This window comes from Embiotoca jacksoni, unplaced genomic scaffold, assembly GCF_022577435.1.
Source record: "Embiotoca jacksoni isolate LCO1_2020_lvr unplaced genomic scaffold, fEmbJac1.0.p SCAF_53, whole genome shotgun sequence".
Taxonomy (NCBI): Eukaryota; Metazoa; Chordata; class Actinopteri; family Embiotocidae; genus Embiotoca; species Embiotoca jacksoni.
Window position 1 is genome coordinate 1,639,802 of NW_027185407.1, and position 23,147 is coordinate 1,662,948.

The 23,147-nt window shown below is 43.5% G+C and overlaps 4 protein-coding genes and 1 non-coding gene across 7 annotated transcripts in view; 4 read left to right on the forward strand and 1 right to left on the reverse strand.

The window, feature by feature from the left end:
- Positions 1-288: 288 nt before the first annotated feature.
- marcksl1a (MARCKS-like 1a) lies at positions 289-3,171 on the forward strand. Its single transcript, XM_069172454.1, is given in 4 exon segments — positions 289-616; positions 1,760-2,128; positions 2,130-2,270; positions 2,272-3,171. Coding segments are annotated over 4 exon segments (648 nt in total). The 5' UTR covers positions 289-532; the 3' UTR covers positions 2,326-3,171.
- Positions 3,172-4,003: 832 nt separating this feature from the next.
- trnas-gcu (transfer RNA serine (anticodon GCU)) lies at positions 4,004-4,085 on the forward strand. The gene has a single exon. It is a non-coding gene; the product is annotated as a tRNA-Ser (tRNA).
- Positions 4,086-4,796: 711 nt separating this feature from the next.
- On the reverse strand, positions 4,797-12,217 carry LOC138212147 (gap junction beta-5 protein-like). Its single transcript, XM_069172421.1, has 4 exons — positions 12,043-12,217; positions 8,897-9,111; positions 6,309-6,610; positions 4,797-6,231 (listed from the first exon to the last, which is right to left on the reverse strand). Exons 2-4 carry the CDS (start codon positions 9,065-9,067, stop codon positions 5,889-5,891), a joined length of 816 nt encoding a protein of 271 aa, XP_069028522.1. The 5' UTR covers positions 9,068-9,111; positions 12,043-12,217; the 3' UTR covers positions 4,797-5,888.
- A 1,234-nt stretch (positions 12,218-13,451) lies between these two features.
- On the forward strand, positions 13,452-20,109 carry LOC138212148 (protein tyrosine phosphatase type IVA 2-like). 2 transcript variants are annotated; one of them, XM_069172422.1, is made up of 8 exons: positions 13,452-13,544; positions 14,132-14,270; positions 15,694-15,820; positions 16,094-16,762; positions 16,873-16,965; positions 17,429-17,559; positions 17,762-17,836; positions 17,921-20,109. In XM_069172422.1, exons 4-8 carry the CDS (start codon positions 16,667-16,669, stop codon positions 18,030-18,032), a joined length of 507 nt encoding a protein of 168 aa, XP_069028523.1. In that variant the 5' UTR covers positions 13,452-13,544; positions 14,132-14,270; positions 15,694-15,820; positions 16,094-16,666; the 3' UTR covers positions 18,033-20,109. The 2 variants fall into 2 exon arrangements, with proteins under 2 accessions (XP_069028523.1, XP_069028524.1); XM_069172423.1 differs by having other exon boundaries at positions 14,135-14,270.
- Positions 20,110-22,852: 2,743 nt separating this feature from the next.
- Positions 22,853-23,147, forward strand: part of LOC138212142 (apoptosis-stimulating of p53 protein 1-like) — a 45,223-nt gene continuing 44,928 nt past the window's right edge. For both annotated transcript variants that reach the window (XM_069172404.1, XM_069172405.1), the window contains exon 1: positions 22,853-23,147. This exon is cut by the window's right edge and continues 153 nt beyond it. The gene's annotated coding sequence lies outside the window, so the exon portion shown is untranslated.

Below are 23,147 nucleotides of genomic sequence, written 5' to 3' on the forward strand. Positions count from 1 at the left end.
TGGCAGCATTTAGATTTTTTTTTTTCATTTTTTTTTTTTTTTTCATTTTTAGAAGATTCAAATTACAGATGTGTAATTTCAGACTGATCTGATCTAAGTGCAAGTTAATAAAGAAAGTTGAAAACCTCCCAGACAGCTCCATGATCCGGTGGAGCAGCAGACTGTTGCAGTGTGGCGGTGGAGGTGGCCCATCCCCCCGGCTGCAGATTGGACGGAGCCCGGCCGTCCCGCCCAGGGGAGGAGACTCTGGTCGATTTTGAGGCGCGGTTGAAATACTCACAGTCGTCTCCCTGACATCTTTTAATTTGAGCTCAGCCGCCGTGGGGTTCACACTCACAGAGAGGGGGATCTGCTCGTGTCCAAACCCAGCTAAGGGAGAAGGAGACCAGGTCGGATTTTTCACCTCTTTGGGGAAGATCTCATCCATCCCAGAGCTGGATTTTTAAATCTCACAAACTCCCTCGAGGTTTTTCTTTTTCGATTTTTCTTTTTTTGTTCAGAACACGTAAAAGGAGAAAAAAAAAAAAAAAAAATGGGAGCCCAGTTGTCCAAGGGTGGAGTAGCTGTGGAGGGGAAAGCCGCCGCCGAGCCTGCTGCTGCTAAAGCCAACGGCCAGGTGAGTGAAGAAGGCCTGATGTGCCGCGCATCAGCGGGGAGCCACATGGCACCCAACGCCCACTGGCAGCGTGGTGCCACGGCGGGGCTCCGGGCTGCGATGGCAGCGGAGGTGGTGCTCTTTAACACCCTGCACAGACAGCAGACTCCAGCCTCTGTTATCAGCAGAGCTGCGGGGGAGACGAAATATATGTAGCAGACTTTAAACCGGGTCTCCAGACTCCGGGAGACCTCCAGCAGAGCAGCCGTAGACCGGCAATGCTCGTCCCCGCTCTGCGCGCTCCAGACGCGTCTTTGTTAATGACAAAGCCACCGGGCTCATTCAGTCGCACATTTTCTGCCTGAATGTCGGATTGTGGAGGAAATGTGTGCGCGGACGTGTTTTCTCTCATGAGTTGGCTGTAGTCGGCCAGATAGTCGCTCTCACGTCGAACAAAAGATGCGAGGCGAAACGGCGCAAAGGATGCAAATACGCGCTGCTGGAGGCGCAAACAAAGCGCGGACGGGCGCCAGTTCGGACCTCCCGTCCCCCCAAATGTGATGATGCATTTAAAGCGCGTTTTCCGCACACAGTTTAGTGGGAGAAGTTAGAGGAGGCGAATGACGGAAGAAATACGAGTTGAACGCCAGATCGTGATTCTGCGACTCATTCAGACGTGTTGATGAACTCGCGCGGCCGGCTGACAGACTTTAGATGAAACCTCGCGGTGATGAACGCGGATTATAAATGTGCTTTGTCTGCGCCTGATGTCCGCTCGCAGCCCTGCGCAGAGCAGCAGTGGGAGATGGAGCTGCAGCTCCTGGATGAGAGCACAAACCAGGTTTCAGGGGGATTTCCTTTGTTCCCCGACTCGCTGGCCGTGTTGATGTTGTGGTGCAGCGCTACTGCCCCCTCGTGTCTGCTCGGAGTTCTGCAGACAGCTGTTGAATCTCGCATCTGGACCGCTGACAGGACAAGCAGCTTTTCCCCAGAGTGACGCGGATTAACTGTTGGATTAATTGGGCTAATGCTAATCTGTCATATGCCATGACTCTTTAGATTTATTTGCATTCTCATTTCATCTGCAGCTTTGCGAGTATAAATGGTTTCCAGAGGCGAAGTGTGTTTGTTGTGATTGTGACTGACGAGTCTTCTTCTCTGCAGGAGAACGGCCACGTCAAAACCAACGGCGACGTTTCAGCCAAGCCCGACGGGGAAGCGGCCGCCGCAGATGGAAACGGGACGGCCGAACCAGCCAAGGAGGGCGAGACCAGCGCCGGGGACGCCATCGAGCCCGCTCCCGCGGCCGAGGGCGAGGCCGCCAAGGCCGAGGGCGAAGCCGCCAAGGACGCCAAGAAGAAGAAGAAGTTCTCCCTGAAGAACTCCTTCAAGTTCAAGGGCATCTCGCTGAAGAAGAGCAAGAAGGGCAGCGAGGAGGGCAAAGAGGAGGCCACCTCCCCGACGACCGAGGACAAGCCCGAGGAGAACGGCCACGCGGCCAAGGAAACCAAAGAGGAGACGCCGGCTGCCGAGGCCAAAGAGGGCGAGGCTGACGACGGCGCCCCCCGCCGCCGCCGCCGCCGCCGCCGCCGACGCTCCTGCAGCTGAGGGAGAGACCAAGCCGGCGGAGGAGGCCCCGCCCACAGAGGCCGCCCCCGCCGAGGAGGCCGCCGCCCCCCGCCGAGGGCACGACACCTGCAGCCTCCGAGGGCGAGGCCAAGGCAGAGTGACTGCACCCCGCCGCGGCACCTGAACTGATTTTCCAAGATTAAAGTATATAAATATATATATGAGAGACTCGTGCCACGTTCTTAAAGTTATAAACAAAACTACAAAAGAAGACAAAGGATATATCACGTTTGCTGATTCAACCACCAGTTCACTGCCTTTTATTAGTTCTTTGACAGACGGAAACTCACCGGGCCCTCTCGTGATGGCAGCGCCGGCTTGTGTCGCCCCCCTCATGGTACACAGACTGGCGAGTGGCGAAGGTAATGGATTGGATGTGGAGCGAATCAGGAATACTGACTTATTTTCCCAGTTCATGGAGAAGCATCCTTTTTTAAACAGCGTGGCAGCCCTATAACATCTTATTTTTCTTTCTCATCTTTTTGGGATCTAAAAACGTGCCGCCGCCGTGGAGCGGGGCAGAACATCTCCTTCACTCGAAATGACTGTTATATGGACACATAAACCTTTCAAATGATCGTATTAATTTCTAGAATTCTACATTCCTATGTTTTACCCCCAAATTTCAAGTATTTTGTCATGTATAGAAAAGTGAAAATCGAGGAGGGGAAGTGGAAAAAGAGCTATGTCTTTGTTCGTGCATTTTGATTCTTTTTCTGGCTAAAACCACATTCGAGCTTCTTGAGTATTGCAGTGTTCACATTTCAGAGTTTATGACGCAGGGGTTGGGATTGTGTACAAAAAAATGTGAGCTTTTTATCTGCAAACTGTCTCTGTAAATATGTTTTGGCCAATATTTTTGGTTCTCTTTTATTTTGCTATTGTTTGAAGATGTTAATGGTTTTATTGTAACTTTTAATAAGGGTAAATAAATGTTCGATCCCCTCTGTCTGTGTTCTGCTTCGTGATTCACGCCATCAACGCACACCGACACCCGACAGGAAGGTTGGACCGCTTTAAACTCTCGGCAGTTACTACATCGTATTATAAACATAATAAAATAATGTCGTAGAAACTGGATTACCAGCACGTACGCTTACATCCACCCAGATATGGATGGATGTTACGCCATATATTATCATAGATTATAAGAATGGAAGAAATGAAGAAACTAAGCACATACATGAACTACTGAGGGAGCATGTTACACCTCACACCACCGTGCACATGCACTATTTTGCATGTCACTACATGCATTTCTTGTGTACGTGCCAAACCTTTGAGTCCAGATGATGGAACACAGCTGGATCTATATAAAGCGCAGCAGCTGGATTTAATGAGCCCTGACAACTCTGCTCCGAGTTCATTTGCATAGTTATTAAATAAGGATGCCAACATGTTGGCTCCGTCGTCATGAGGTGCCGGGCCCCTCTTGATGGCGGCTTCATGTGGATTTGTCGGTCTTTGGCTCCCTCTGGCGGACAGACATGCGTACTGCACACGCTTGTCGTAAACACCTCGTTGAGTCTTCCTTTTCCGTTCCAGCTTTAAGAAAAGGCTCAATGTTAACGTGGCGTAGAAGTCGACGTAATAGCTGACGGTACGGATCGATGTCATGTGATCATGTGTTACTTCTAATGTAAATAGACGGCAGTAATTAAAAAAAAAAAGAAAACAGCTAAAAACCGAAACATTTCATAGTTTACAGCTGAACGAGCTGGTATGATACGTTTCCGGGGCGGGGCTTGAATTTTGAGCAGTATACCAACAGGAGCAGCGGACGAGGTGGCCGAGTGGTTAAGGCGATGGACTGCTAATCCATTGTGCTCTGCACGCGTGGGTTCGAATCCCATCCTCGTCGAGTTTCATGTTTTCCCAAAATAGAGACCATTTATATTGTTGCGACGCTGCTCGATCATTTGTCAATATACTTCTGGCTTTGTGTTTTCTCTAAATGCTAAATATTTCCCTCAGTCCTCCACTGAAACATACAGTTCGGTAGACCCAGAGTAATTTCCTGTTTTACTTTCTGATAAGCTACAGTCCCGTTTATAGTGTAAACATGAAGATAACACACATTACATCGACTTACTGACACATTTAAAGAGCACGTGGAACCACCGGGCCTTATTAAGGAGTCTCCGTACTTACCGTTGGCACATCTGCGCCGTCACAGCAACTGCGAACCGATGGGCTCGTCATGCCGAGGTGGTCGCGAGCTTCTCCATCACAGGTGTGCACAGGTAAAAGGTTTGTCCTTGTTATTCACAGACTGCACATACAAATAGATAAGTATTGTTCATTTGAACTCGGAGAGTGTTACTATCTGGTGTCGCAGGCTCATTAAAGGATTTTCAGCCCAAATTTTTCGCAACAGTTTCAGGATCCGGGTGCTGTGCATGCTTTGTCCCTGTCAAACAAAGCATAACTAATTATAAGGTCTGCCATGAAAAAGACCTAGCAGGCATCTGGGAACTAGTTTCTTGTGCAGTCCTATTTCAGAAGAAAGGAAAAACTCAAGCAGCACTGTGGTGGACAGCTGACACACTTTTTCTGCAAGGAACCTGAACACTTTTTAATCAGTATGTTTATTTTACAAGCAGTTGTGAGCAACTACAGATTAAAGGAACCTATTGGACCACATTATAACCTTCCAGATAAAAGTTTGTACCAAAATATGAAAGTAATCATTTAACATCAATATAAGACATCCAGTTCACACTACCATATTATTATTAAATAATGAAAATGCTATAGCAGTAGTGCAGTTTAAACTCTGATCATTGAGGCTCCTCTGAACAAGACACAGAGGAATGAGCTGCCGATGGGAGGCTCTCTAACGCTTGATTTCTGTGACTTGTTTACTCACAATAAGTTGCTGATGAGAAACGCCTCAGAAACAACCAAATCTGGATTTAGAGCAGCTTCAGAGAAGAGTTTAACTTTAGTGGACAACTTCAGCCTCCCCTCCCAAACGCATTAGGATTCAGTTAGGGGAGGAAATATAAATGCACAGAGCATTTTTTTCTTCAGGCTGATAATTAATTAACAGTGCCGAACATACAAAATGCTTTAATTTACAATATTTACAACAGTGTGGAACATTTCATTAAATGTCATATTGATGGCGATTCGCGGTCACTGACGACCTCGTAGGTCTACGTCCAACCACGAGTAGTCTTCTTTAAACGTTACGATCCGGAACATCTTCTTTTTCCTCTCTTTAGCGACACCGGTGGTGATAAGCGGTAATTGCAGCTGCGTCTTTTGAGTTCACTTCCCAGAGATCCAAACAGTGTCACCTTGTTTGACATCAGTCGGTTGAAGAGCCTGGCGGAGCGACCACAACTGGCCGATGAGAAACGCGTCACTAACTGAGCACCGCTCGTGGTTTTTCCCAGGAAAGTCGTCACAGACAGCCGGCCTGTTGGTGGGCCTCGGGCTCCATCACCCCCGGGTCTCCTCCCTCGGGGAGAGAGAGACTTAACAGGAGTTTATTTCAATGAAAGTCTTTGAGGTTATTACTTTAACGACATCCTACAACACATGAGTCATCCGTCCTAAACATTTCATGTTCAGCTGGATCACAACACACAGGAACAACTTCAATAGTCACATCAGGTGACTTTTGTCACAGAGCCGCGGTGTTGTGATCACACGGGTCCTACAAGGTCGTAGTTATGGTGTTTTCTTTAATCTTCTCCCTCTTGTATAAACTCAGCTGGCTGTCTGTCAGCGTCGGGTCGGTCCTCCGGTACTGAGACCTGGGCGGAGCGATGGTCGTGAGCTCGTGTTGGTCAGCGAACACCAGCCTCTCGTTCTCGTGTCGGACCCTCACCAGTTTGGAGATGCGCTTCCCGATGAGATAGAACATCTCGAGGACGCACATGAGGATGCACACCGCGCTGGACACCACCATGAACAGCATGAAGATCTTTTTCTCCGTCGGACGGCTGATGAAGCAGTCGACCGTGTTGGGGCACGGCTCCAGGGAACACTTGGACAACCTGAAAGACAAAGAGCGGATTGTAGACGGTACAAAACACCAATGTTTTTATCTTTAAAAACAGGTCGGCAGCATTACTTGGGCAGGTCGTATCCGTGGTAGATCCGATACAGGATGTAGAGGAACGCCACGTCGAAGCCGGCTTTGAAGACCAGACTGACCAGGTACGTCCACCACAGGCCGCCTCTCTTCTTGCCGGGGTTGGCGTACAGGTGGGAGCCGTGGTGCTGCTCCACGTACTTCTTGTCCTTCCCTTCACGGTATTTGACGTGCGCCATCACCATGAGAGACGGGCAGGTGACAAAGATGAGCTGCAGCGCCCACAGACGGATGTGGGAGATGGGGAAGATGTGGTCGTAGCAGATGTTGGTGCAGCCGGGCTGAAAAACAAAAGTCAAAAGGGCTTTTTAGGAGTTGTAACTTGCTGCAGTTGCTTTATCGACTTTTACTTGTATTGTTTAGCTAATGCAACTGTCCTGAGACAATAGTACCACTGTGCTCTACATAATGGTGCTTCTCAACCTGGAGACACTTCCAGGGGATAAATCTAAACAGAAAACAAGAACAAAAATTCCTTGTAAGACTTAAAGGCAAAACTGCACCAGCTGAAGTATTTCTACTGTTTTCTTATGGCTTTAACTTTAATGCTGTTTTTGTTTTTTCATGCAAATGCCAGTTCGGTATGATGAGTCTCCCTCTGTGCTTCCTGCCACACCTGCTCATCACTGACTGAGATCAGCTGATTCAGCTTTAAAAAGGAGCCGTGTGGAGCTGAGGGAAGATTTCTGTGCCGTGTTGCTCTTTGTTGCTCTGGAGGGAGGTTTTGTCGTTAGTGTCTCCAGCTCCGTTAAAGAAATGAGCATGTAATGGTTCGGTCACTGGGACGCCTTTTTCTTGCTTCCTTATTCGTAGTTTGTCGACATGTGTGGATAATGTGTGTGCCTCTTTGGAACGAGGAACATTGTGTTGGCTTCCCATGTGTTTTGCGATATGGCCGTCCACTTGGTTACTTCCCACTAACTGTTTTGAGTTGTTAATATTGTGTTTCTTTGCCCTATTAGGAGGATTTGAGTTAGTTTCACACCTTTTTTCGGTGTCTCATTTTGAGTTGATTGTATTTGATTTTGGTTACGGCCAGCTGGCCTACTGTTGTTGTATTCATTGTATTTTAATGTTTAAGTGTTAAAAGAAAAATTGGGGAATTCAGCTTTAGTCAGCTTCGCTCCAAAGCTGCGGAATAAACTACCTGTTAGATATCAGGGAAGCTGCTCAGTTAATATTTTTAAAAGAAAGCTCAAAACATATCTCTTTACTTTAACAGGTTTCTCTTGAAGCACTTGAACTACCGCACTTTAAAATGCATATTGCTCATTTTATATTTTAACTCTATTTGTGTTTAATTTTATGCATTTTGTCTGTTTCTTATGCATCTCATTTCTTTTCTATATTTTTGAATGTTATTATTATTATTATGATTATGTATTAGCTGGAACACTTCTATTGACTGCTCATTGCGACCATGGGTTTCTTCATTTTATTTGTTAAACCACCTGCGGTGGGATGGGATTTTGTTTTGCAGCTACATCCTTGCAGGCGGGTGGTTACTGGTTTCCTCAACCCTCGTGTGCTTTTGTCTTGCAGTGTGAGTATAAGCAACGATGTGTGTTTTCTATAATGGCGGTGAATCACTGTTTTTTCACTCTCGTCCTCCTGTAAGCACCTCTGGCACCGTCTCCTGTGCTCAATGTGGTCAGTGTAATAATATTTGGAATTTTTGGAATAAATCAATTTAGCTCTATTTATTGTGGCTTTTATCAATTGGAATGAGCATGAATTTCTTTGTTTTTCAATAAATAAATTAAAAAAACAGTCCCATTTGGATCTAGAAGTTCATGTCATGGAAATGTTCAGAGAACTTGTTTTTCTGCTGCTTTGCTATGCCCTCAGAACCAGCAGATTATGATCTGTCACTTGTGAAGATCTCTGATCTGAGAGGCTTCTTGGTTTTGTGCGATAATTTTTCACAGAAAAATCTGCGACACTCACATCTCTGCTTCTTCTCTTTTCTTAAAGCGTTTGTGTGTTCTTTGGGTTGAATTCCCAGAACGCCGTTGTCGGCTTCTTGTGGTCTGAGGCCTTGTTATGTGGCTTGTTTTTTTTTTTTTATTGTTTTTTTTTTTTTTATCTGTGGATTCCTCACGAGAGATGGCTCAAACTTCAGAAGCACTGGATTACATTTTTTTTTCTTTCATAATTCAATTCAACTGTCTTTCATTTTATCCTGCCTGCCTGGTAAACACCCACATTATTCATTAATACTCCACAACCCAAGTTCATAACTCAGGCTTGAGTTGCTTTTTATTTTTAAAAAAAACAAACCCTGCTGACATTATCAGGGTTATTTATCAGACATCAAAAAAGTATTTCCCTAACTGTTTTTACCGGGTGAGTAATCTCATTCATGTGGACATTTATTGGAACTACTTCACACAGGTGTTGGGTATCCTCTTGACTCATTAGTTCATGTTACACACAGTCCAAGTCGTGAAGGGTCAGATTAGTCCTCTAAAGTCTCGGGTTTCTTCAGTAAAACTGGTGTTAATGGAGAAACCAACTTCGCCCCCACACTGAATACCATGTGAAAGTAGCGTTAGTACAGATCTTACCTGTCTTGTGTTACACACAAAGTCTTTGCTCTCGTCGCCCCATACCCTCTGGGCCGCCACCACGAACACCAGCACGCGGAACACAAACACCATGGAAAGCCAAATCCTCCCGAATGCCGTGGAGTACTGATTGACTCCACTCAGCAGACCCTCCAGCCCCGACCAGTTCATCTCTGCAGCTGCTGCACCGGTCTGGGGGATAGATGCACTGCACCCTGGGGAAAAAAGAAAAGGAGACAATAAGAGCTGTGGCTTTGCGCTCCCTTAAAATAAAGACCTGTTACGGTTGAAGGATTAGTCACACTTTACCCAATCCAGCAGATAGAGATCAGTGCTTGCACGGGCTTGTAGGAAACATTCATTCCAATTTAAAAGTCAGCCTCTCATGACAAACAGCCAACATGTAGAAAGTGCGCACTTCAGAAACAAAATAAAACTCGTGTCATACTCTGTTGAAAATTAAGGTCTGTCGGCAGCAACTGATAAACCAAAGTGTCCCTGTATCTTTTTTTTTATTTTTATTTTTTATCCTGGTTTATAAAACTAGAAGTTAATACTACTTTATCATCACGCATTTTTTTTAGTTAATCCCACAGACTTTAGGTTTATCTGACATGGAGATGGTAAGATAACGCGTCAATTTAAAGTACGAGTTCAACATTTTGGGAAATACAATATGACCTAATTTGAATGGACTTGGGTCATTAAATTATATTACAGTTTATATAATATTGATGCCATTTGTGTAATTTTACTGTCTCTAAATGAATTACAACCTAATTTCCTGGAAAAAGTAACTCATTGTCAAGTTGCCATTATCACGGTGTCACATTGCAAATGCAACATGCTTTATTGTCCGTCGCTGTTGCACTTTCGCACATATTTAACAATTTGAACACTCATGACTGCTCGTCTGCGCACTTTTTTAAACCACTACAGAGTCTTGGTTTGACACTATATTCTGTCCTGGATGCTGTTAACTCTGTGTGTGTTATCAGTGTGTTTCACCGCTGTGTGCTTGTCTGCTGCTAAATGAACACAATGGAAACACTTCCATGTGTATAAAGGTAATGAGGTTGATGAAAGAAACACTCATACAGTCATTCAGTCCTGTTTTAATGTCACTTCAATCATAAACCTCCTTGCATAAGTGTGGGTTCTAATGTTACGTTACCTCGGCACAGCACTCTGTGTGTGTGTGTGTGTGTGTGTGTGTGTGTGTGTGTGTGTGTGTGTGTGTGTGTGTGTGTGTGTTAGCAAATTAATCTCTTCTTGCAAACAAAACGGAATTCACACGATCAATATGCCGTTTCCTCCTGAACTGGTACGGTTTCCACACAGCTGTGCAGACAGAAACAGTGAGTCTTTTTTCTATTATGGGGTTGACTCATTTTCCCTTCGGCTGGTTTAAACACAATAACAGACATGAGTTCATGAGATATATTCATCTAATCCTGTTTTTACCGCATTTATGTGTTTGTATTTGCTGTAGCTGAATATTAAACCCGGACATAAGTGTAGAAAATGTATAGCTTTAATAAAGTTCAATTCCTTTCTAAAGGAGTAATTTTTAATATACTGTGTAAGAAAACACACAACTTCAGTGGTTTGGACTTCCCACTGCACCAGTGGAAAACAAGAGTAAAGAGATCCATATGGGTTCTGTTACCCTCTCCTCGGGCCCGTGTGGTTGCTAGCAAAGTGGAGAATCACTCAGTGTTTAGAAAAGAGTGAAATATTTGGGTTTCAGGAAATAGCAGTGATTCACCACTGAGGGATTTTTCTGTGTTAACACTTTAAACTCTGGATCCACTTCGTTGCCACTCAGTTTATAAAGATTTCAGTACCAGTGAGGCCTGTGGTGGTGTTGTTCTGGTGCTGGCCTTTGACACACCCCACTAAACTTTACTTTTGGTAACTAACCAAATATTCGGTTCATGTTCCCTTTCAAGTTGCATTTTGACGAGAAGCATCTGGCAGCAGTCTCGTTGGATATTTGACTTCTACTTTGAGCAGAATTGATCAATAAAGTTGCAAAGTTGAATACAAATTTGTTGGTTTCCTGATGCTGACCTGACTTTTAAGCCGAGTCCACATATTTTCAACAGGGTTGAGGTCAGGACTTTGGGAAGGCCATTCCAAAAAACCATAATGTTCATCCTGCTTCATCCTTTATCCACCGCCAGCTTGGATGTGTGTTTGAGCTCATATGTCCTGTTGTGTCCAGGTTTCAACCGTCTTGCTGATGGTTTGAGATTATGCTGAAGAATTTCACAAGTTGTCCTCCTTCTTCATTAATTGGTCCACTTTATGTAATGCCCAAGTTCCACCGGCAGCAGACAGCTCCCGTGCATGATGCTACCACCACCATACCTACTGTAAGAGATGGTACAGTGTCCTTTACTTCCTCAAATTCAACAGGCCGAGCAGTTTCATCCTTGACACGTCTGACCTTAAACTTTCCGCCCCCAAAGGTTTTTTCTTTGTCCATGTTGTTGGCAGGAAACTTCGGTCGAGCTGGAAGGTGTTTCTTTTGGAACAGGAGCTCCTTTCTTCAGTCCACGGTCATGTAAATTTAGCTGGACTTCGAACAATGACACTGATGTCCCAGCAGCTTCCGGTTCATGTCAGATCTGTTCCCTGTACATTTCTGACCACGGCTCTGTGTACACTGACAGTGGGAATTTACCTGCTTTGCATATTATGAAGAAAATATTCAACTGCAAATTATAATGAAAGCGTCTACATGCCATCAGAGGCAAAGTGGAAACGATTTTAAGTAGACGACACTTCACCACGCCTCTATTTTAGTGATGAATCTAACATTAAACACCACACTTTTTTTTCTTGATATTGATTGCTCAATATCTTCTTCCATTTTAAATGTTTGTGTCTTAATCATAGCAAAAGGAAAAGTTACGTCCATCATGTCTCTTTCAGATCAAATCTTGGTTTCCTCAGTGGTTGCCATAACAAACAACTTCTATCCCACTTGATTTTATCAGCGAAAAGGAAAAACAACACATTACTGTTACTGAGCTTATGTAACATTTAAACACTTTTGGTTACGGTCTCTTTGTCTGTCGGTCAGTCCTGACTTTAACATACGGTGAAATCAATGAAAATCAAACAGCAAAGAACCTTACCTGGTGCTGGAACCTCAGTCAAACACCCGATCTGTCGACGCCGGCCGGAGAAGATTAATAAGAGAGCAGTGAAGTTAAATGTAGTGAAGGGAAAAACTAGTTTCAACTCTTCAGCTTCTTTCTTTTCTCCGCCTGTCTCTGCTCCCTCGCCTTTTCCTCTGAAATCTTGCCAAACCAGATTCAGCAGCTGCTACGTCATGAAGCGCGCACACACACACACACACACACACACACACACACACACACACTCATACATGAACACACTGGCTTTGCATGCTCGGTCTTGTCAGCCTGCGGTAAACAGGGAGACACTCCCTGACAGCCATGTAACCTAAAACCTTATAAATAGGTAAACAAGCAGACACATATTCCTCATTAAGCAGAGGGACACAACATCCTTCCTGTGTGTGTGTGTGTGTGTGCGTGTGTGTGTGTGTGTGTGTGTGTGTGTGTGTGTGTGTGTGTGTGTGTGTGTGTGTGTGTGTGTGTGTGTGTTGAGGAGAAAGACATTAAGGGAGAGAGGGAAAAGGCCACACCCGTTGTGTTATGTGTTATGCGTTCAGTGAGTAATACAGCTCTGGTCACATTCCAGTCGGATTAAAAGACTTACAGTAAATTTAAATAAATTCCATGCCTCAAACAGTTCCAGTAACTGATTGCAGCAGTTTATTACAAATGGTATCATAAAAACAAATCTAATTAATGCTTTAATAGGTACAACTGGTGTGTAACTGAATGCAAGAGAACTCAAGACAAAATTAACAACAACTGTACATAATCTGTACCTTTATCTCTTAAAACAAGGTGTGTAAAAACCTGCCGTGCCTCAAATGAGAAGATTTCAATGTAGAAAGTGAAACCAAACATGCAGTTGAATAAGTTTATATTTAGGGTTACAAATCAAACATTTCAATGTTTTATGTTTTGAGTATTTTTTGGAATGCTGATAAAAAAAAATAATAATAAATGAACTTGTGACGTGAACAACTTTTGGAAACGTCCATGAAGGCTTCTTCATTTGGTAGATTTACTTTGTTATGCAGTAGATGGCAGCGATGGGTTCAAAAAGAGCATTAAATGAATCTATTAGTATGAAAGGTGACATTTGAACTTGTACTTGGGCTGATAAAGATGACAGTAAGAGGGCAGAAAACACGTTTCTACTACATGCTTGTTAACTACAAAAGTACTTTTGTAAAATAAAACAATATAATGTGAAAACAAAGTGCCATAAAACAAGGTTCATTTCTAAATCAGCATTAAAGATAGTTTTCCTTTTATTTATCTATTTGTGTGGGGGAGGGGCAATTCAGAAAAGAATGACACCGGAAATGAGGACAACGTCTTAATTAATCACTTTAATTTTGAAAAGCTCGTGACCGGAAGTTGTAATTGTCGTTGCGCCTCGACATTAGTGCTCAACATGTCTCCCTCGCAGGTTTCTTCTCTCCGCCAGTAGAAGGAAAGCGTCTGGATCTGTTCCCGAGGAGCCACAGCGCAGTGTAAGTCCGCTCCTCCACCTCCGTGTGACCAGATGTGAACAGATGTGAACAGATGTTCAGTTGGTGTTTGTGACGTTTCATTGAAGATGTTGTTGGAAACCGGCGCGTGGTGGTTTTCTTGTTGTTGTTTTAGCCTGGAAGTGTTAGCTCGCTTTGTGCTCCGGGAACACGGTCGTTGACCCGGTTTTCAGGACATGACCCGGCGCAGCTTCCAGCGGCGAGGCTGGCCCGGTTGAGCCCGGTTGAGCCCGGTTGAGCCGGGCTCAACCGGGCTCAACCGGGCTAACTCAAGACGTGCCTTTGGAAAGTCCTCGGTGACGTTTAGCTAGCCGGCCGGTCAGTTATTTAACGTGGAGCGTCACAGAGAAACCCGGTAATTCAACAATGTCCACGGAGACTAGGAGGGAGGACACCGACGGGACCGGGCTCGGAACCGGGCTCGGGACCGGGCTCGGAGGTGGAGAACATCCGCCTCGACCGGTTGGTGGTGAGGGGAGAGCGGAGAGAGAAAAGGACAGCATAGAGACCCAAACCACCGGGACAGAGACGTCCAGCTGGCAGTAACGTGAACACCTTGTCCCCCCCAGCAGGTGAGCAGGACGCTAGCGGGCCGTTGTCAGCCAGGACCCAGACAAGCAGCAGCATCATCAATGGTGTGTCCACATCCCGGAGCCGTCACATTGTCCTGTGTGCGCTCAATGAACGGTCTCCTCAGCTCTCATCACGGTGAGTGTTTCCACCGCGGCTCTGACCGGCAGCTGTAACCATGTAACCATACAACCATAAACCATATCACCATACAACCATATCACCATATCACCATATAACCATACAACCATGTAACCATATAACCATAAACCATACAACCATAAACCATACAACCATAAACCATATCACCATATAACCATATAACCATAAACCATACAACCATACAACCATATAACCATACAACCATGTAACCATACAACCATACAACCATGTAACCATATCACCATATAACCATATAACCATAAACCATACAACCATATAACCATATAACCATACAACCATACAACCATGTAACCATATAACCATACAACCATAAACCATATCACCATATAACCATATAACCATAAACCATACAACCATATAACCATATAACCATACAACCATGTAACCATATAACCATATAACCATACAACCATATAACCATACAACCATATCACCATACAACCATGTAACCATACAACCATACAACCATGTAACCATATAACCATATAACCATACAACCATATCACCATACAACCATGTAACCATACAACCATACAACCATATCACCATATAACCATAAACCATACAACCATATCACCATACAACCATATCACCATACAACCATATCACCATATAACCATATAACCATAAACCATACAACCATATCACCATACAACCATACAACCATGTAACCATACAACCATATCACCATATCACCATATAACCATAAACCATACAACCATATCACCATACAACCATACAACCATATAACCATATCACCATATAACCATATAACCATAAACCATACAACCATATCACCATACAACCATACAACCATATCACCATATAACCATATAACCATATCACCATACAACCATATCACCATATCACCATACAACCATAAACCATGTAACCATATAACCATAAACCATACAACCATACAACCATACAACCATAAACCATGTAACCATATAACCATAAAACCATACAACCATATAACCATAAACCATACAACCATACAACCATGTAACCATACAACCTTATCACCATGTAACCATACAACCATAAACCATGTAACCATGTAACCATATAACCATAAACCATACCACCATATAACCATGTAACCATACAACCATATCACCATACAACCATACAACCATATCACCATATAACCATAAACCATACAACCATATCACCATACAACCATATCACCATACAACCATATAACCATATAACCATACAACCATACAACCATGTAACCATACAACCATGTAACCATACAACCATGTAACCATACAACCTTATCACCATGTAACCATATCACCATGTAACCATATAACCATACAACCATACCACCATACCACCATACCACCTCCCTGATGGCCGTGTCTCTCTCCAGGCTGCACATGTATGGCGTTTGCGAGGCTCGGAGGGGAGTTTTGCCAAGCCCAGCACCTGCTGCTCATCGTGGACAAGTGAACAGGAGACACCAGCGAGGCACTGTTACCACTGCCATCCACTCACAGGTCAGCAGCACACACAATAAAATAAAATGAATAAATCTGTTTTATTTGATTATTTAAGAGTCTATTCTCTCTGAAACTCTGATGATACAAACACCAATGTAAGTAAGTAGATGATCACACGGCTTGAATAACATAGAGGTCCGCGCAGAGTTGGTTTATCGTACAAAACATCACGGGTCTTATTGAGAAGAGGTCAGTAGACAGAAAGATCATATTCATAATCATATTTATAATAATGGTGTAAAATGAGCGACCGCTTCCGTGTCCTCACAGGTTCTTACTGCCATCCTGCTCAACCCATATGAAGACAAGCCAACCCTCGGTCTGTGACCTGTCCTGGGGAGAAGGAGAGGCGCTGGCTTCGGCCCGGGAGTTTCCTCTCCGCTCTTCTCCTTTCCGGCTTTTCCTTTTTCCTTCCGCTCCGATTTGTACGAGGCGTCTCTGAATGGGCTAGCACATCTGAAGGGAAGGAAGGACGGAGCTTTTTTCTGTCTTCACTTGTGTTGTTCTTCAGGACTTTGAGTGTCTTCTTTCCAAACTTTTTGATCGTATTTTGCTAGATTTTACGTTTTGTTATTAACAGGCCAATTCTACTTTTTCCTTAATTGCCAAGAAAAGCCCCCCCCATCCCCTCCCCTCCCCATAATTTTCATTTTGGTTTTTATTTAGGCTGATTTTTGTTACTGAAGGAACAGCCAGTCATTAGTGGAGTGTTTTTCTTTAAGTGGAAGCATTTTTTAAGCAGTCAAAACAATTTTCCTTGAAGACAACGTCTGTTATTCCATTCTTTGAAGCACAGTACTTTTCTGACTTTTTATTCTTTATTAACAAACCTCGGTTGTGAAAATGAACCGACCGGCTCCCGTAGAGATCTCCTATGACTGCATGAGATTCCTGATCACGCACAATCCCACCAACGCACAACTGGGAAGGTTCATAGAGGTAGCACATGCTTTAACTTTGTCACTTTGTTGTTGTTTTTTTGTTTTTTTTTGGAAGGACGAAGAGCAGCGTGTTGTGTTAAAATGTACGTTGTGTGTTTTGATGTGCAGGATCTGAAGGCGTTTGGAGTGAACACCCTGGTGAGAGTGTGTGCTGCTACGTATGACAAGACACCGGTGGAGCAAGAAGGCATACAAGTCCTGGTACGTGTTGTTTACACAGCTTTATTTTTAATGTCAGTAACACCAAGGAAAACTGCGATCTGTGACTCGTGACTCGTAGTCAAGGCGTTCAACAATATTCAGTCACGAAGGGATTAAAGCTGCTTCCAGCACAAAAGTCTGAATAGTCCGACAGTACGGTGGTGAAACACGAGGAAATGAACATTGAACTTGATGCGCAGGTCCGTCAGGTCTAAATGATCTGGAACAAAAACAATACGTTTGAGTTATGGAAGCACATTTAATGGAAACAGTCAGTCTGCCATTTTATGTTCACGATAAGTATTTCCAGACACAGCGACTCGATAAACTGGATCCAGGAAGTGATTCATTCCTCAGAAGTACAATAACTTAAAGGTGGACACTTTGTCTGGCTGCTGTAAAACCACAAAGGTCAGTTCATCTGCAGCAAACAAACAACAATGAAGACACGTCTTCTTTCTAGCATTGGCCATTCGACGATGGCTCCGCCCCCCCAGACCAGGTGGTTGACGATTGGCTGAACCTGCTGCAGACCAAGTTTCGAGAGAAGCCGGGCAGCTGTGTGGCTGTGCACTGTGTCGCCGGACTGGGACGGTTCGTGACTGTTTTCTGTTCATTACATATTGTTGTGGACGTCCAGGGCACGTTCACACTGTTTCAGCCTCCTCTGTGTGTTCTTGTATTGTTTCCCCTCCAACTTTATTCAAATGAAACCAGCCAGTGAATCGTGTCCTCTCGGGTCGTTTTGAGATTGGCTGACGGTTGCACGTTTTCTCCTCCTCTTGTTTATTCTCAGAGCTCCTGTGTTGGTGGCCCTGGCGCTCATTGAGTGTGGGATGGAGTACGAAGATGCGGTGCACTTAATAAGACAGTGAGTCCAGCGCTCGCACCAATAATCCTTCTTCTAACGAGTGTCGTTTCCTTGTTTTGAGCTCCGTCTCCTTTGTGTTGCCAGGAAGCGTCGTGGAGCATTGAACACCAAGCAGCTGCAATACCTGGAGAACTACAAACCTAAACTGTGTCTGCGCTCCAAGGACGCCAACGGACAGAGCTGCTGCGTCCAGTAGGAGTCTGAAAAAGTGGAAGTTTGATTTCTGTTTCTTGGTTTTGTAACCTCACCTGAACATGTAGCAAAAAACCCCACAAATACTTAAAAAAAAAAAGAAAAAGAAAAGTATTTTAAAGTCAAACACGATTGACAGATCTTTTGTTTGTAAACATTTTAAAACATTTATTCTGTAAGTCAGGGCGCTTTCAGATAGGAAGCAACCCCCGCTATGCGTCCTGCACCCTCCCACCCCGCCTCTGGGGGTAACCATGGGAACAACACAGGAATCAAAGCGCATCTGATCAGCCTGACTGTAGTTTGATACCCGTTGATTTGTTATCATTTATAAATTAGATGTAAAAGTAAAAGTTGGGACAGTTCTGGCGGAGAAGGTGGATAAAGCCAACAGACAGCAGAGTGAGCTTTCCCCCCCCGCCTGCTGGCAAGCAACCCACTCGCAGGACCGGAGCGATCACCGCCCCGAGGAGGCAGCTCACATCTGCAACAGGATTGCAGAATATTACACCTGCACAGCCGGAGAGCTGGTGCAGATGTGTAGCTCGTAAAAGGATCTCTAATCCAACAATAATCCCTGCCTATCTTTCAGTAACACCAACGTACACGTACGGGATTTTTGATAAACGACCGAGGATCATTGTGGTTTCTGTTGCCGTTTTCCTCTCTGAACCAGTACCAGAACTTTATATAGCCCAACTAAGAGCTTTTGATTTGACTTCATGTTATGATGACCTGAAAACAGTTCCAGCCTTTTCCTCGTCACCCCCGGAGCCCTCTTTATGTTCTGGTCAGATTTGATCCGCCACTGGCAAAACTAAAAATGTTTCCTCCGTCCTGTCACCTCAAAGTTAAACATGATGTCGTTGGATAAACAAAAAAGTCCCGCGCCACCACTCACGGCAGTTTCTCTTTTATTATGGTGGTGGTGGGTGTCCTCCCCTCCGGCCCACTTCTCCAAAAACAAAATGGATGGATCACAAGCGCGCGTTGCTTCTCGTGTGGAAGTTGTTTCGCTGTTTCAGTTCACATTCGACTCATTCTGTTGTTCTGGTTTAAAAACTCACATTTCCAATAATTCAGCGTCTGACAAGTTGATTCAATCTTCTTCTATCGTCTTCAGCTTGCCGTCATATAAATACACTGAGACTTATTTATTTCAATCTATCCTCACTGACCGAGTTCGAAAAATATACAATATTTAAGAAATACACTTAAAGAAGATTAAAAGAATTTGATAAATGTGTTCTTAGTTTCATGCCAATGTGAGTTATTCTGTGCAAAACAAAAGTACAATCTGTCTACAGATCCGTCATAAGCGTCTGCTTCGCTTGAACAAAGTCTTGTTGGCTATAAATGTTTGGCGCTGACCTTCATAAAGTCGTCAATACAAGTGGACCAACATGTTAAAGATCTGTTGGTGAGCGAATTAATAAAACATTTCAAGGTTTTCTTATTTGATTATCCTACAAACTGCCGAACTCCAAGAACACAAATAAGATCGTCAATATTTCTGCATTAGTTCCACTTTATCAAACACGAATGATTGAGTGGCAGCAAACAGTATCTGATGATGATAATCTCTTAAACTCAGATTACACTGGCTGGTAATCTGCATGATAACACGATGCTCTGTTGGACAAACACCAGCATTTAAGAAACAACATCTTTAAGCAACACAAATTATTTCGGCTCCCCGGTTGTCGTCACCAATTAATCTGTCGGATACGATGTGTGTTCTTGTTACAACAACAACAACAACAACAACAACCCTGTAGCAGGACTGTGGAGCCAACATGGCTGCCAGTGCAAACCTCGGCGGCCGTCCTTCCCATCGATGTCCGGCTCCACGTCGTCCTTCGGTCAGCTGCTGTGTTCGTACGATGCTCTTCGTCTTTGTGCTGTTCTTCTTCTTTTCTTTTTTTTCTATATCTTTTACTTTTCATCCCCGTGTACCTTGTATCTGTTCCTACTTGTTATTTATTTATTGATTTCACTGTGTTTCTTTGTGAAATGTCTGATGGAGGAAAAAAAAAAAAGTATTAGTCTTCTCGGAAAAATTAAAGTGTTTAGTACCGTAAGTGTTGCTGTTGGTTTGTTTGTTTGTTTGTTTGTTTGTTTGAACACAACAGATCACACGTCCTTATTTCAGTTCTGTCTGTAGTGACGTTCTCAAAATAATTTCACATTAAGAGCGACTTCAATGACAATAATGAGGTGATGGTAGAAAGTCAGGACTCTTTATGAGTGGAAACATCAGCAGTGTGTTGGTGCCTCACCTGACCTCAGTGGACTCTGTGTGTGTGTGTGTGTGTGTGTGTGTGTGTGTGTGTGTGTGTGTGTGTGTGTGTGTGTTGCCTCTGGCTATGATGGTGCTGTTGTGTTAATGTGGCTGTCGAAGTGGAATCAGTGCATCACATGGAGCCACCAGATGACTGAAGGTCGATTGGTTTTATTGACTGACCCTTTCAACACACACACACACACACACACACACACACACACACACACACACGAGGAAGACGTTCAGAAAACATCTTTTTCTAACTGGACAACTGATATCGTGTTTGAAAGTTTGAGTTTCCTCCTGAAAATGTTTGTTTCTGGTTCTTCCACAACATTTCGGGACTTTGACTTTTTAAAACATGAACTTGATTCTTGAAGCTTTGGCTCGTCGTCTGGCTGCGTGACCCACTTTTCTCCTGAGACTCAGTTCACCGACAGATGTTCGGACATTTTCCTGTTGTGTTTCGCTCAGAATTTATTATTATTTATTGTTGTGAAGCTCAGACTTTGATAGATACAAGTTCTTGGAATAAAAAATGCCACCTGATTATTATCCCACCGATTGAAACACCTGACTCTTCATACTTCATAGAGGTGCACATTCTTTTGCCACCATCTTTTACTTCATTAAATAATGACCAAGTGTAATATGTTTTTTTCTTTATTTTATTTTCGGACTTGTATGGAAATCCAATGATGTTTGAGTTCATATTTATTAAGAAATATAACAAAATATTTAAGGACTCCAATTTATAAGCACCGCTGTAGCAAGAAATGTATTAATTTAGATTTACTGCTGGACTGACTGCATTAATTTCAGCTGATCAATTGGAAAATTAATTTAAAAGCCATTTGGAGCTAAACTTAATGATTCATTATCGCATTAAACTGTCCTTAAATTCCTGTGTATCAGTCAATATTAGCTTGACAGGTTATTGTAAAAGGTGTCTGAACAGAGCGCTGTTTATCTCTGCGGACACTAGAGGGCGCTAACACGTCACTTTATAATGAGGCACTTTGCATCCTCATGAAGAAATAGAAATGTCCCTTTCTCAGACATTTAAACGTGTTTCCTCTTTGTTGCACACTGAATCCATTTCTGTTCCAGTTGACCGCATCACAACAATCATGACCTCGACATAATAAAGACCTACAAGTCAGAGGAAACACATTTCAGCACAGTCACTGCTGTACTGTAACGTTTCATGTTTTCATGGTGTGTAAAATACGACTCCAACATGAACGATCACAACACTGAGGACACAGGACGGAGGTGTCCTTGGCAGCAGAGGACAGCCCTGCGATAATCTGCTGAATTTATGACAGCTGAACATCTCTAAACTCGGTGTAAGCTACGGAGCTGTGTGTGTGTGTGTGTGTGTGTGTGTGTGTGTGTGTGTGTGTGTGTGTGTGTGTGTGTGTGTGTGTGTGTGTGTGTGTGTGTGTGTGTGTGTGTGTGTGTGTGTGAGTGAGTGTGTGTGTTCAGTATCCTTCTTTCCATTTGTATTCATAGACTGAGAGATAAGGAAAGGAAACTGATCTTGTTTAGGTATATTCTCAAAAACTTTAAAAAACAACAACTCGTCAGACAATTCTTATCAAAAATGCCAAAATACATTTTATGAAAATATATAAATATTACAAAATCTACATTCAGCTTTTTGTGGTATATACAGTATTTATGTCTGTCCATGAATTGACTTCAATATTTCCATTTCATAACACTTTTTATTTTCTCTCCTGCATTTCAGAGGGAAACTATTTACCTGAGCTTTCATTTATAAATTCAGATATTTGTATAAAAATGATATGAAGTATAAATACAGTCTTAATGCTTTGCTGTGTAAAGTATTTTAATTAATTTTAGGCTCGGACAAATCTCTGGCCAGTTGTGACAGGCATTTATTGACTTTTTACAAACTTCCCAAAATCAATTAATTAATCAAGAAAATGATCGTTGGTGGCAAACAACAGTACTCTGCTTTTAAACAGTCTAATTATTGTACTTAAATACTTTTATTTTGATGCTTTAAGTACATTTTCTTTCTAAAATGACACCCTTTTTCTTTGATCATATTTTTTTGCATGCATTGGTCAGTGTGATATTTCGGTTGTCTTGAAGGTAGAGTACCTGAATACTTCCTCCACCTCTGTATTCAGGTAAAGTTTTGGTATGAGAGACTCTCACCTCCCACATAAGACGTCATTAAAAAAAAATATAGCAATAATACTATAAAGTCTTTCCTGTGATATTGTAAAACTTTTTGCTGCCCACACAGCCGATAGAGGGCGCTGTTACTCACAACCACACCAATAAACATACGTGTCCTGGAAATATAGTTGTGACTTTTACCGCGCTCGTTGTTCCGCCACTTCATTTTTTGTGTGCAATTGTTTTGTATTTTTGCTGAAATTGTTGTTTATTTGTTGTGAGGAGGAGGAGGAGGAGGAGGCGGAGGAGGAGGCGGAGGAGGAGACCGGGGGCGGATGGGAGGGGGGGGGGGGGGGGGGGGCGGATGGGAGGGATGATGATCGGGGACGGTGACCCAGTTCACCCCGCAGACCAAACCGGAGGACCGCCCGCTGCTCATCAAAGGATGCACTCAGGGACATTTTAATAACGACGCGACAGCTTGTTTTCTGGTAAACAAAATCTACTCTGTGTTTAAAAACAGCGCAGAGAGAGAGAGAGAGAGGGAGGGAGAGTCCGCGTGTGTGAGGAAGAGGAAGAGAGAGGAAGGAAGAGGGAGGGATTGAGAGAGGAAGAGGAGCTGGAGTTTTAGGTTTTCCAAGCATCTGGATATCTGGCTGGAGTCGCAGAGAGGAGAAGAAG

Excerpts from the sequence above, each read along its gene's own strand:
- LOC138212147 (XM_069172421.1), bottom strand. The coding sequence starts at position 9,067 with ATGAACTGGTCGGGGCTGGAGGGTCTGCTGAGTGGAGTCAATCAGTAC. Across the intron at positions 6,611-8,896 it reads TTGTGTGTAACACAAGACAG|CCCGGCTGCACCAACATCTG; the intron begins GTAAGATCTGTA and ends TTTGTTTTTCAG. Across the intron at positions 6,232-6,308 it reads CACGGATACGACCTGCCCAA|GTTGTCCAAGTGTTCCCTGG; the intron begins GTAATGCTGCCG and ends TTTGTCTTTCAG.
- LOC138212148 (XM_069172422.1), top strand. The coding sequence starts at position 16,667 with ATGAACCGACCGGCTCCCGTAGAGATCTCCTATGACTGCATGAGATTC. Across the intron at positions 16,763-16,872 it reads AACTGGGAAGGTTCATAGAG|GATCTGAAGGCGTTTGGAGT; the intron begins GTAGCACATGCT and ends TTTGATGTGCAG. Across the intron at positions 17,837-17,920 it reads GCGGTGCACTTAATAAGACA|GAAGCGTCGTGGAGCATTGA; the intron begins GTGAGTCCAGCG and ends TTGTGTTGCCAG.